Source organism: Cervus canadensis, chromosome 10, assembly GCF_019320065.1.
Source record: "Cervus canadensis isolate Bull #8, Minnesota chromosome 10, ASM1932006v1, whole genome shotgun sequence".
In the NCBI taxonomy this organism is placed as follows: domain Eukaryota; kingdom Metazoa; phylum Chordata; class Mammalia; order Artiodactyla; family Cervidae; genus Cervus; species Cervus canadensis.
In genome coordinates, this window is record NC_057395.1 from 72,606,403 (window position 1) to 72,619,408 (window position 13,006).

General features: G+C 44.4%; 1 protein-coding gene across 1 annotated transcript; it reads right to left on the reverse strand.

The window, feature by feature from the left end:
- Nucleotides 1-3,104: 3,104 nt before the first annotated feature.
- LOC122448302 (trophoblast Kunitz domain protein 1-like) lies at nucleotides 3,105-12,673 on the reverse strand. The gene is made up of 6 exons (XM_043479524.1): nucleotides 12,570-12,673; nucleotides 10,476-10,559; nucleotides 9,288-9,347; nucleotides 7,979-8,053; nucleotides 4,175-4,370; nucleotides 3,105-3,721 (listed from the first exon to the last, which is right to left on the reverse strand). Coding segments are annotated over exons 1-6 (510 nt in total). The 5' UTR covers nucleotides 12,664-12,673; the 3' UTR covers nucleotides 3,105-3,720.
- Nucleotides 12,674-13,006: the final 333 nt, after the last annotated feature.

Here is a 13,006-nt window from a genome sequence, read left to right on the forward strand (position 1 = left end):
GATCGCTCAGAGCTTTTGTGTAATAAAGTTTTATTAAAGTATAAAGGAGATAGAGAAAGCTTCTGACATAGGCATCAGAAGGGGGCAAAAGAGTACTCCGGTTTTGATTCTTATTCCTCTGCCATCTTAGGACTGCCACACCCCCCGTGGTGAGGGGTTTTGAGTACTTTGCTCAACATAATATCTTCCCCAGTGTCTGAGGCCCAGACACAAATGGTAGAAAAGAGAGAATCTGAGTTTGTCCCAGACACCAAATATGTGGGATCTCTGCCAACAGGAACCAGTTCCCCCACACTGACTGGGCATCCAGAAGTCAATTCACTTCTGATGGTAAATCCTCAGAGGTGACCCTGAACCCATAGGGTGAAGGCTCAATCTCTGAGAACTGCCCACAATTCAAGAGTTGATCTTGAGCCCTGGGGTCACGTATACTTGTAAACAACTGGCTATTATTTCTGAGATCCTTTGACTCACCTCCCATGTTGAACATCAGAACCACTCACTGAATTCAGATAAGCCCTTTACATACTATTGCCAGTCATTATCAATGATAAAACTCAGGGACAGCAAAATGGAGGAGAAGCATAAGGCAAAGAGGGAGTAGGAAATGCTGAGCCTCCATGCCATCTCAGGACATGCCTCCCTTACAAGCCCTTAATGTTATCACATCCCTTGAAGCTCTCTGATTCTAGTGTTGGTGGGTTTCAATTGAGGGTTGGATGGAGGCAAATTGATGGAATCTTTGGCCATTGTTAATGGAACTCAGTATCAGTACTCACTCCTCTCCCCAGAGTAATTGGGGACTGATCACTTAACCCTCTAATCATCTGATGGCATGTTCTGGATCCAGGTGCACACAGACACTATCTAAGACCTCATCCTCCACTGATCTCATTACTTAGAGCAGGACAATAAAATCCAAGAGTTTTAGGAGGCCTAGGGCATGAACTGGCGCAAGTATCAAATATGGATCTCTTTACTATTCTAAAGTGGTTTTTAGGGACGGGGTAGAGTCTAGCAATAGACAGTGACAGAGATGAAGTTCATAATTCTGTAAAATGAGGTGGGAGATTTTTATTAAAAGCAGAACACATAATGACACTTTTTGAGAGTCAAGAAATGTCCCTGGAGTTCAACTGCTCACTTTCCAGAAGAAATCCAAAGAGGGCTGGCAGCATCCACCATACGCCTCTTCCTGCCTCTTCCATGGACTCACCTCCTTTCCCTCCAGCCTGTAGAGAACAGGTGAGCTGGGACTTACTCTGAGCCTGGTTGCTTGTTTCACCTCCAGGGATGGTGCCCAGCATGGTGCCAAGGAGAATGAGCAGGGCTGCAGAGGAGCAGAGTCTGTTCATATTTGTGACCTTGCAGAAGGATGTCTATGGAAAGACAGATGCTGAGAGATCAGCTCACATCCCAGCAGATAGGTAAGAACAGGTGAGAAGGAGGGGAGTGAGGAAATGGAGGATCTGGAGTCAGTCATGTACAACAAACATGTAATCTCGCCAGCTTCCATTATCCTGCTTCTGCCTGTGTGTGCATGTCTGCTGAGTCACTCAGTCTGCTCTGAGTCTGAGATTCCCATGGACTATAGTCCACCAAGCTCCTATGTCCTGTTTCTGTCTGGTGGGGCCAAATGCCAAGTACCCTGATTCTCAAACTTGACTCTGTGGTCTTGTGAAAGCACAGAATGTGATTCTACGGGTGGAATTTTGTGCAATATGGTTACACAAAGAGCATCCCAGCACCTAGAGCAGCACATGGCATTGGATGGTCAGTGAGTGGGTGAGAGCAGATCAAAGGACGAGTAAGTAAACAGTAGTGTGTTCGCTCAGGTCCTCCTTTACAGACTCATGCAGGTGTCATCACACTTGGGTGTCAATGCCCCCTCTCTTACATTAACCCCACCTACTTCAGAAGACAGGTATAACACAGGTAAGCTACCAGAAATCATTGTGGCAGCCTCTCTATTGGACAGAACCCAGCTCTTTACATGGCAATGGCCCAGGCAGATGTTGAGCTGGGGGAAGAGCATCTCCATCTGGGGCACAAACCCTGATATTCTGGGTAGAAAAAAAGTAAGGAGAATGGGCAAAAGGGAGGAAGAGACAAGCAACGTCTCCAGAGCTGACCACACACTGCCCCTCACCTGGTTTCACCAACAGGAGAGTTGCCTCCCTGAGTAGATCTCAGGGACCTTGGAAGATCGTTTCCAACACTACCCCACCACAACTGTGGACTCTGCACTAGGGGTTCTTAGAACAGATGACCCAGTTGGAGTCCCAGTTCTTTCTTTTGCTAACTCTGTCATCTGGGGCCTTATTTTATAACTAAAGAAACCAAAGCTCAGAGATGTTGAGAATTTGCCAAAGATTTCAAGGAAGGGTGTAAGAGCACCAGCACCCTGTGTGTTCTCGTTCATTTAAATACCCTACTTGCTGAGGTCTCCAAGTCAAACTTCACCGATCTGAATTGAAACAGATACTCTCTGTTCTCCAGGTGCCTCCATCCTAAATCTTTCTAGAAGCACAGCAGGGTAATGTCATCAAAGTCCCTTTACTTGGGAGAGTGGGGACCTGCCATCTTACAAAATGAATACAGGATATAAGTGCCATCTCTATGAGGCCATTCTCTTCCTTGAAGGATTCTAAGCATGACTAATAGAATAATACAGGCAAAATGCTTACACAGAGACTGGAATACTAAATGATAATTGCCCTTCTTTAACTGAAGTAAGAAGTCCCTCCCCACCTGTTACTTCAGGGAATCATATTCCTTAGAAAAGTGGACAACTGAGCCTCATGCCTATTCCTGAGGGTCCAGGAGGACAGCCTGCCCCCAAATTTGACTGAACTTAGAAGAAAGAAATGAAAGCTCATGTGGAGATTTGTTTCTCCCAGGTTTCTGTGTAGCTTGGAGTGGCTATTAAGAGGTCAATGATGCTGTGATGGGTTTGCTTCTGATACCTGGTAGGGACAGTCTCTGGACAGTGAACCAGGAGGTGCCCACTGTCTGCAGAACAGTGAGAAAGACCAATATTCCCATGGACCCTCTTGGTTAAGGTTTGCAGTTTCATGCAAAAGACTCCACTTCAGTCAGTTTACTTTAGAATATACATTTATTGAAATGCATTATTGAATTATTTATTAAAATGCATTATTATTGAAATATAAGCCAGTGTTTGAAGCTATGGAAAGGAAAATTCCAACATCATTGTAGGATCAAGAAGCTTCTTCATCACATACCCTTCTCCCATTACTGATTCTGAGAACTGGATGCGAGAAACTCCACATTCGGCACTCACAAAGAGAGCAGTGATCGTGGGGAGGGGGATGAAGGTGAGGATGTAGTGAGGATATGGTTTAAGACAAAAATTCTGCGTCAAACTTTAGGCTCTATAGTTACTCTGGTCGTGACGAATGTGCTCCTACATTTCTTCCTTTCTTCCTCCAATAATTAGGAACTGTCTCCTTGGTGCTAGCAGCTGAGCTCAGTGCTAGGAATAAAGAGAAGATGTTCTCATGGTGCTGAGAGCCAGCTGGGTGAGACAGATTTAGACATGTTGACCAATAGAAGAAAGGAATTATACAGGTTCTGCTGAGGAAGGTAGGGGAGAGAAGGACTGTGAGAGACTGAACAGTTTCAGAAGCAGCCATGGCCCAGCCCTGCAGGGGTCCTTCTCAGACGTCACATTTTCTGGGAACCATTCTTCACATGTCCTCTGCAAAAAGAAAGGAACTTGTTGAGTGTCATCATTGTAGCCCAGATGTGGACACCCATCATCTTGACAGAGTCTAGAGTTTCCAAAAAATATGAAACAATAGTCCTCATGCCCTGAATGGCAAACAAGAAGGAAGTAAGTTTTCCATGCCAAGATGGGGTGCTCAGGAGCCCTGCAGACCTGCCCTGGAGAGTGGTTGATTCAGTATTCATATCTAAGATGGAGGAGCATGTGATTAGGCTCAGATTGTCATAAAAGGCATCTCGCTTTGACCTGCCAAGCTGACTCCTGGAGAACTTGCTCAGTGTGTGGTTTCACAGGACAATGCCCCCTCTTCTCCTGGGAAGCATTAAGGAGGAAGACACTGTGCAGGTTTGACTGGTGAGTGGTCCCCTGAGCTCCACCTCCTTCCCCAGTCCATCCCCTCCCCCTGTGCCCTGCCCCCTGTCTTACCACAGGGATACTGTCACTGGACAGCAGGTCACTATGCAGTCCGATAGTGTCTGGAAGTTGTTCTTGTTCCCTTCGCAGCCGCCATATACAAATGGCTCGCAGTACCCGGTCTTGGCATTGTAGAAGTACCGGGTCATCTGGTCCTTGCAGGGACCCTTTAACTCAGGCTCCAGGCAGAATTCAGGCTTAGAAGCTGCTGGGAAAGGAGGGGCAATGGCTCAGTTATGAGGACGGTCATCACAGCTCGTACAAGGACAACAGCTAGAACTGCCAGTTTGTTTGCAATAGAGAATGCTAGGTTTTGGAGGATGGTCAGATGGAAAAGGCCATTTGAAAACCTTCTTTCTGGGACAGAATTAGGAATGTTGCTAGGGGTGACATGATATATTAACCATGTACACTTCTATACCTCCTCATGAGTATTTTAACAAAAATTGGTATAATGCCTTTGCTTAGCCTCAAAAACTTCTAAAGAACTTCCCTGGTGGGCAACTGGTTAAGAATCTGCCTTACAGTGCAGGAGTCCAGGGTCCAATCCCTTTATAAGAGAATTAAAGTCCCACATCCTGAGGGACATCTAAGTCAGCAGGCCACAACTACTGAGCCTGTGGCCTGCAACTAACACCAAAAGCACCAAATAAATGTTAAAAAAGAAATACACAACTCTATAGCAACAAAAAGAGGTCACAGGTGAAAATCATTCCCTATATGTCAATAAATACTGGGTCTGGGTACCTGGGTTTTATAATATTGTTCTCTGCGCCTTTGTATATGGTAAAAACTTTCCACTGTAAATAAAAAATGTGAAGGAATCATGTTATAATGGGAAAGGGCCTGAAGGAAACATACCAGTGTGTTTACTTCTGATCCCTCATGAGGACTGAATAAATTGAATGTTGAACTATCAACATGTTGATACTGTGATTATAAGAAGAAATAGATGTGTTTTGTTTTTGTTTTTTGATCCTTTTTCTGACACTGAGTTCCTAAACATCTTGGTATTTCTAATGTGATGAGAACAATAAAAGTGTCTTCTGGTATGTGAAGACAGTATTTTGGAAAGACACTTGTAAACCAGAACGGGTTATTGCACAGGAAAGGACTGTCTACAGGGCGGTGGGCACTTTCATTCCCACCCTCCACTGTGGTCTTCTATCCACCACCTCTTTGCCTTCCCTCAACCTCTGGGAGGATAATGGAGCTGTCTGCTGAACAATCTCCAATGGATAATGATTTAATGCATCATGGCTAGGTAATTAAGCCTCCATAGAAACTTCAACAGAGCAAGACATTCATTTTATTGGAGAGACCTGGGATCCATCCAGGGAACAACATAGGTCACACTCCATGTGGACCACTGCAGCAGCCTGCTCACTGGGCACTGGGCCTCTGTCTCTGCTCTTTGCCCCCTAGAGGACACTCTGTGCACTGCAGCCTCAGAGATCCTGTTACTGAGCCCTATCCCATTGCTCCCAAGACCACCTCCTCAGTGACTTCCCTTTTCTCTGAGAATCAAACTCTGATTCTCATAAAGGCCCACAAGGCTCCTCACGACCTGCCCCCATGACATCTCTGCCTCATCCCCTTCCGTTCCCCTTCCCTCCACCCACTCAGCTCCAGCCAGCCAGGTCCCAGCTGCTGCTCAAACAGACCAGGCACGTTACTTCTGCAGCCTCTACTCAATGCCTCCTTATCATAGAAGGTTTCCCTGAAACTGTGGAGAAGAAGCACAGCATCCATTTTGCGCACCACTCTCTACCTTCTAAAAACTTATAACCTACCATAGGATTTCTCCTCCTTGCTATTGTTTGTCTCCCTACTACAAGGCAAGCTATATTGCCATATTTTTTCACAGCTGTTTCTCCACCCCAAGAACAATGCATTGTAGGGACATAATAACTCCCATTGTCATTCTCTCCACAGGTGCACAGTCATCAAATAGAATGGATATAATTGATTTCCTTTTAGTAAAAGATGGGGCACATCTACACAATGGTCAATCTCCCTCTAACATTCAGTCTCCTTACAGGATAGTGAAATAGTCTGTATGGGTTATCATTAGCCACAAAACTTCTCTGAAACCAAATATTTATGGATTCTTATGGAGGTTTTCAATAAATAGCCATATTGACTGAGTTAGTGGCCATTGCTGATTGATCTCAATCTCAGAGTCTTCCTTCCTCCTCAGAGGTGCTGGCAAGAAAGTGGTGAAATTTCCAACCTCTAAATGGGTGTTTAAGTTTTTGGAGGACCAGCCCAGACCTGAAGATTTCCTGGGTTGCTTTCCCTGAGTGCTCTCATGACTTAACAAAGAAAGGAAATTCCAAGAGTTTCAGGAGGCCTGGGCAATGAAGCAGGACAAGGATCAAATATGGAACAAATATAGGATTAATAAAATAATAGTCAAAAGAGGACAAGTGAAAGGGCCTAGAGACTTTGCTTGTATTGTCTTAACCTAGATCCCATGAGACAAAGACTGTGTTTCTTGTGTTCCTGCAGTTTCCCTGCTCAGTGATCCTGTGTCTGTCTGCTCATTTTAATCATAGAGGAATAATCATTACTTGACATATTAATATTATCTCTTGACCAAAGGAGGTCAAGGATCATGTTCTTCAGATTAACACACTGGTGGATAATGGACAAAACACAGAGCATAGGGGTGGTAGAGTCAGGAAAAGATACTATCACGTCACAACCCATCTGATACAATACCTGATTCTACCAGGAATTCTAAAAATACCGTTTACTTGTATGAGTTTCTGGATGCAGTGTCCTACTTTCATTACTTCCCTGTCCGTAAACCTCACCTAAGCTCCCAAATCACAGCAGAGAGTGAGTTTGGGTATCCTTTGACACCAAATATGTGTTATCTGGACCAACATCAGCCAATTCCCCAAACCACTCCTGGGTGTCCCCTAGTCACTTAACATGTGAAATGAAATCCGTGCAGTTGGTACAGATCCCACCCACTGAGGGATCACAACTGTCCTCACTTTAGTACCAACCGTGTGGTCCAAAGTTACTTATGCTTGTGACCAAATGGCTAAAATTTGGAGGTTCCATGACCACATCTCCATGTTCAGTAACTGAATGGAACTGACAACCAGACTAAGGAAAACCCTTATTGACTATTCTCAGATTAAGTAAGTAACTAAGTGTTAGTCGCTCAGTCGTGCCCGACTTTTTGCGACCCCATGGACTGCAGCCCACCAGGCTCTTTTCCAGACAAGGATACTGGAGTGGGTTGTCATTTCCTTCTCCAGGGGATCTTCCCAACCCAGGGATTGAACCCGAGTCTCCTGTACTGCAGGCAGAGTCTTTACCGACTGAGCTACAAGGGAAGCCCATTTTCAGATTAATAGAAATGAAAATTCACAAAGAGTGAAATGGAGGAGATGTGTAGGACGAAGGGGGACTGTGGGTTGGCAGAGCCTTCATGGCCTAGTGAGCACAGCACTCTCACATCATGTATTTGTATTCACCACCCAAAAACTCTCTAAATCCCAATATTGATGCAGGTTTGAGGTTCTAAAGTGAAGAAGATCTAAAGAACCACTTGATGAAAGTAAAAGAGGAGAGTGAAAAAGTCAGCTCCAGTAGATGGTGATGGCCAGGAAGGCCTGGCGTGCTGCAGTCCATGGGGTCGCAAAGAGTTAGAAATGACTGAGTGACTGAACTAAACTGACTGAACTGAGGTTTCAAGAAACAGGCTTATTGATTGAATCATTGGCCATTGGTGATTGATCTCAATCTCAGTGACCTTCCCTCTCACCAGAGGTGCAGAAAATACAAAACCTTTCTTACCACGTTTGAGTATTTGTGTTGGGAACTCCTCGACTGTATGGTTCTCAAGCTGTGTTCCAGAAATCATCAACTGACCTATGAAAGAGAGTAAATTGCAAGAGTTTCAGGAGGCCTGGTCCATGAAACAGGGAAACGATCAAATATGAACAGGAAAATGACAGTCAAAAAGGACACGGGAAGGAGCCTGGAGACTTTAGTAACATTGTCTCAGGCTTGGTCCCACAGCCTACCACACAGGGGCTGTGTTTCCTGCTTTCCCTGCAGTTGCTCTCCGCAGTGGCTCCATATCTTTCAATTAGTTTTCATAATAGAGAAATAATCATTATTTGATAAAGAAATAGTTTTAATTGTCCAAAACAAATAGGTAGAGAAAGTTTTTTCAGATTAACACATTGTGGTGGAAAATGGACAAATCTGTTTATGAAATGGGGATAAACTGTTTATATTCACGACTCATCATCAGTTCAAAGAACTCATGTAAGAAATTTCCCCTATTCAGATGAGGAAACTGCAGATGACTTGCTCTGTGACACAAGCGTGTGGGTGGTGGGATCAGGACAAGACACTGTCATATCACACCCCATTGATACACTATTGATTCTGCTAGGAGCTTGAAAATATAGATAACTGGTAAGAGTTTCTGGGTGCAGTGTCCTATTCTCACTACTCACCTTCCCAAGCCTCATGTGAGCCCTCAAATCACAAGGCATGGTGAGTCTGAGGTTTTTTCTGACTGCAAAGATATGGTTTCTGCACCAACCCCATCCAATTCCCGATACCCAGTGGGCGCCCCACTGTCAATTGGCTTCTGATACCATATCTTTGGAGTTAGTGCCCATGCCACAGGTTGAGGTATCAAGACTCTCCTGACTTCAGATGCCAGTCATGTGGTTCGAGTCACTCACACTTCTGACCAAGTAACTAAAAATGGTAGTCTTCATGACCCCACCTCCAAGCTCAATATCTCAATCAAACCGGCGACTGAACTCAGGAAAACCTATACTTACTGCCCTCAGATTAATATACAGGAGAAAACTCAGAAACAGTGAAATGGAAGAGACATGGAGGGCAAAGAAAGAGTGGAGGTGTGGTGAGCATTCATGCCCCAGAGAGCACAGCACCCTCACATCACCACCATTGGTTCCCATCCATAAGCTCTCTGAATGCCAGAATTTATGGAGTTTTATTTTTATTTTTTAACCTTTACTGAGGTTTCCTTCAATAGGGATATTGATTGAATCTTTGGGCAGTGATGACTGATCTCAACCTCAGTGCTCTCCCTTCCCCCTAAGGTAAAGAAGTCTCAAACCTTGAATTCCATTACTGATTATGTCAGCCAATCCTTTTAGTCCATGAAATATCTTGGTACCTATGAAAGACAAAAATTCCAAAATTTTCAGAGTCTTGGACCATGAACCAAGACAAAGATAAAATATGGATAATAAAATGATAGTGAAACATGGACAAGAGAAAAGGCCTGGATACTCTGATCATTTTTCCCAGGTTGTTCTGATTAATTTTTATGAGAGAAATAATCATTATTTGACACATAATTATTCTCTCTGGCCCCAAAAAAGTAGGTAGAGGAGTTATTTCAAATGAACATATCCACAGGAAAATAACCAAATTTGGCCATGAAGGTGAATACACTTCTTATATTTATGGCCAGTAATATGTTCAAAGAATCCATGTAGCAGGTATCTGCTGTTCAGATGAGGAAGCTCTAGATGACTTGCCCCAGGACACACAGCATGTGTGTGGCAGGTCAGGACAAGATAAGGTTATGTCACAACCCGTTTGATATACTATCCTATTCTGCCAGGAACTCTGAAAATACAGATAATTTCTGAGAGCTTCTGAGTGCAGTGTTACACTTGCATTACTTCCCTGTCCCCAGAACTCACCTGAGCTCCCAAAGCACACAGAGGGTGAGTTTGGGTTTCCCTGACACCAAATATGTGGCGTCTCTAGCAACAACATCCAATTCCCCAAACACCCACTGGGTTCCTGCAAGTCTATTTTATTCCGACAGAAAATCCGGGGAGTTAGTACAGATTCTGCATGTCGAGGGCTCAAAACTGTCCTCAATTCTGATGACAGTGAAGTGGTTGTGATTTGACAAAGTAGCTAAAACTTGGAGGTAACATTACCGCACTCCATGTTCAATAATTCAATAAAACTGACGACCAAACTCAGGAACCCCACTCAAACACAGCTCTCACGTTATTATTAAGGATAAATCTAAGCACAGCAAAAATGAGTGAGACATGCAGGGCAAAGTGGAAGTGGAGTTGTGAGGAGCCTTCGTGTCCTAGAGAACACTGGACCCTCACATCACTGTTGTGTGATACCACCCCAAAAGCTCCCTGAATGCCCATATTTATGGATTTTCATTGAGTTTTCACTAAACTTGCATGTTGATTGAATCATTGACCAGTGGTGACTGTTCTCGATCCCAGTGCCCTCCCCTCTCCCCAGAGGTGGAAAAAATTCAAACCTTTAACCACACCATCAATGACATTTCTAATCACATCTATTATTGACCGCTTCTCAGGTGTCCTTCTATGGTTTGTCTCCAGACCTATGAAAGACAGTAGATTCCAGGAGTTTCAGGAGGCTGGGCTCATGCAACAGAACAAGCATCAAATATGCATAATTAAGTAATGGTCAACAGTGGACAAGGAAGGGGACAATATGGATAATAAAATAATAGTCAAAAGAGGACAAAGGAAAGGGCCTGGAGATTTTTCTAATATTGTATCAGCCTTGGTCCCAAGGGCAAACCCACAATGGGCTCTGTGTGTTTCTTGTTTTTTTCTGCAGTGGATCTGCTGCTCACTCATCCCAGGTTTTTCTGGTCATATTCACAATAGAGGAATGATTGCTATTTGACACCTAAATATACTTTCTCACCCAGAGCAAGTAGATAGAGAAATCATTTTCAGATTAACACATCTTGGTGGAAAATGCACAAAATTCACCATGAAATGTGATTCAACTCTTTATATTCATGACTGGTTTCTGTTCAAACACCCATGTAACATGTATCCCCTGTTCCAATGAGAAAATAGCAGATGACTTGCCTGAGGACATGTAGGTATCTGGGTCAGGACAAGACACTGTCACATTACAACCCATTTGATACACTACCTCATTCTGCCAGGAACTCTGAAAATACAGATAACTGAGAACAGTTTCTGGGTGCAAGGTCCTACTTTCATGAATCCCCTCTTTTGGAGCATCACCTGAGCCCCTGAATCACAGGGGAGAGTGAGTCTGGGTTTGACTCTGACAACAAAGATGTGGTCCTTTAAGAGCAACTGAGTCTCCAAACACCCATTGGGTGTCTAGCAAGTCAATTAACTTCTGATTAGAAATCTGTGGAGTTAGTGCAGATTCTGCAGGTTGAGGACTCAAGACCATCCTCAATTCAGCTGCTAGCCCTGAGGTCCCAAGTTGCTCATGCTTGTGATCAAACGGCTAAAATCAGGATGTCCATGACCCACCTTCAAAATCAATGGCTCAATACAATTGGTGGCTGAACTTAGGAAAAAACACTTGCTTACACTTCCCAGATAACTATACAAAATGTTACTCAAGGCAGTAAAATGGAAGAGATGTGTATGCAGAGTGGGAGGGAGGGGTGCCCAGCCTCTGTGCCCTAGTGAGCACAGCACCCTCACATCAACTTCCTGTTTTCAAAAACACACAAGCTCTCTGAGCCCAGTTTAATGTATTTCTTCCCAGGTTCACTAAACAGCCATAGTGGTTGGATCATCAGCCACGGGTGATTGATCTCACTCTCAGGGCCCTCCCCTCTCCACAGAGGTGCTGGAATGAGACATGGTGAAAACTGGAACCATGAAATGGATGTTTGAAGTTTCTTGGAGAACAACTCCATCCTGAAGGTACCTTGAGTCTCCTCTTGTGACTCATCTTATAACCTATAAAGTCAGTAAATCCCAAGTTTTAGGAGGCCTGGGCTATTAACCAAAACAAGGATCAAATAGGCAGCTTTTTGTTACTACACTACAGCAAGGTTCATGGACAAGGCAGGGACCACGAATAGAGTCTCAGAAATGGGCCCTGATCTGGTAGAGTTAGGTGAGATAGATATATACTTAATATAAAATTTTGAAGATATTCTCATGAGCATCATGATATTAGCTGAGTTAAAAGTTTCCAACATAAGACTTCCCTGGTGGTAGAGTAGATAAGAATCCACATACTAATGCGGGGGACATGGGTTCTATCCCTGGTTGGGAGGATCCACATATCTTGGGGCAACTACGCAGGTGATCTGCAACTACTGAGCCCAGATGCCTAGCGTCCCTACTCTGCAACAAGAGACGCCATCCCTATGAGAAGCCCACACACCACAAACAGAGAGTAGCCCTGGTAACTAGGGAATATCCTCACATACTCAAGAAGACCAATGCTGCCAAAACTGAACAAACAAACATCCTGCCCAATGTGACAGGAGAAATCCAGAGAAGACTGGTAGCAGTGTGGTCACAACTGGCCCTCAGCCCTTCCATGGACTTCCATCATTTCCCTCCAGTCTGTACAGGAGAGGGGAATGCAGACCTACCTTGGTCCTGGGTATGGTTTTCATACACAGGGGTGCTGTCCACCAGGATAACCAGGAGGAAGAGAAGGACTGCAGAGAGACAGAGCCGGTTCATCTTTGTGGGCTTGCAGGAGGGCTCCTGAGGATGCTGGGGACGGAAAGACTGAGCTTTTAATATCCTGGCTGGGGGTGGGATCAGAGGATGAGGAAGGGAGTGAGGCATGGGAGGAGCTGGGTCAGTCCTGTTTATTGTGAAATCTCCCTGCTAACCATGCCTTCTTTCTGCAGGGGCCAAGTCTGAGATCTAGTCTGAGAACAGCAATTATTAGGCTTGATTATGCCTGTGGGTCTAATGTTAGCACAGACTGTGATCAGACAGATGGAGTTTGTCCAATATGGACATTCAGAGAGCATCTGAGCACCTGGAGCCGTGCATGGCACATACATGATGGACGGTC

Bases quoted from the DNA above. Each gene is read 5' to 3' on its own strand.
- LOC122448302 (XM_043479524.1), bottom strand. From the start codon at position 12,663: ATGAACCGGCTCTGTCTCTCTGCAGTCCTTCTCTTCCTCCTGGTTATC. The intron at 8,054-9,287 runs GTTTGAGACTTC...TCTCTTTCATAG, and splicing joins AATCAGTAATGGAATTCAAG to GTCAGTTGATGATTTCTGGA. The intron at 4,371-7,978 runs GTAAGAAAGGTT...CTCCTTTCCCAG, and splicing joins AACACAAATACTCAAACGTG to CAGCTTCTAAGCCTGAATTC.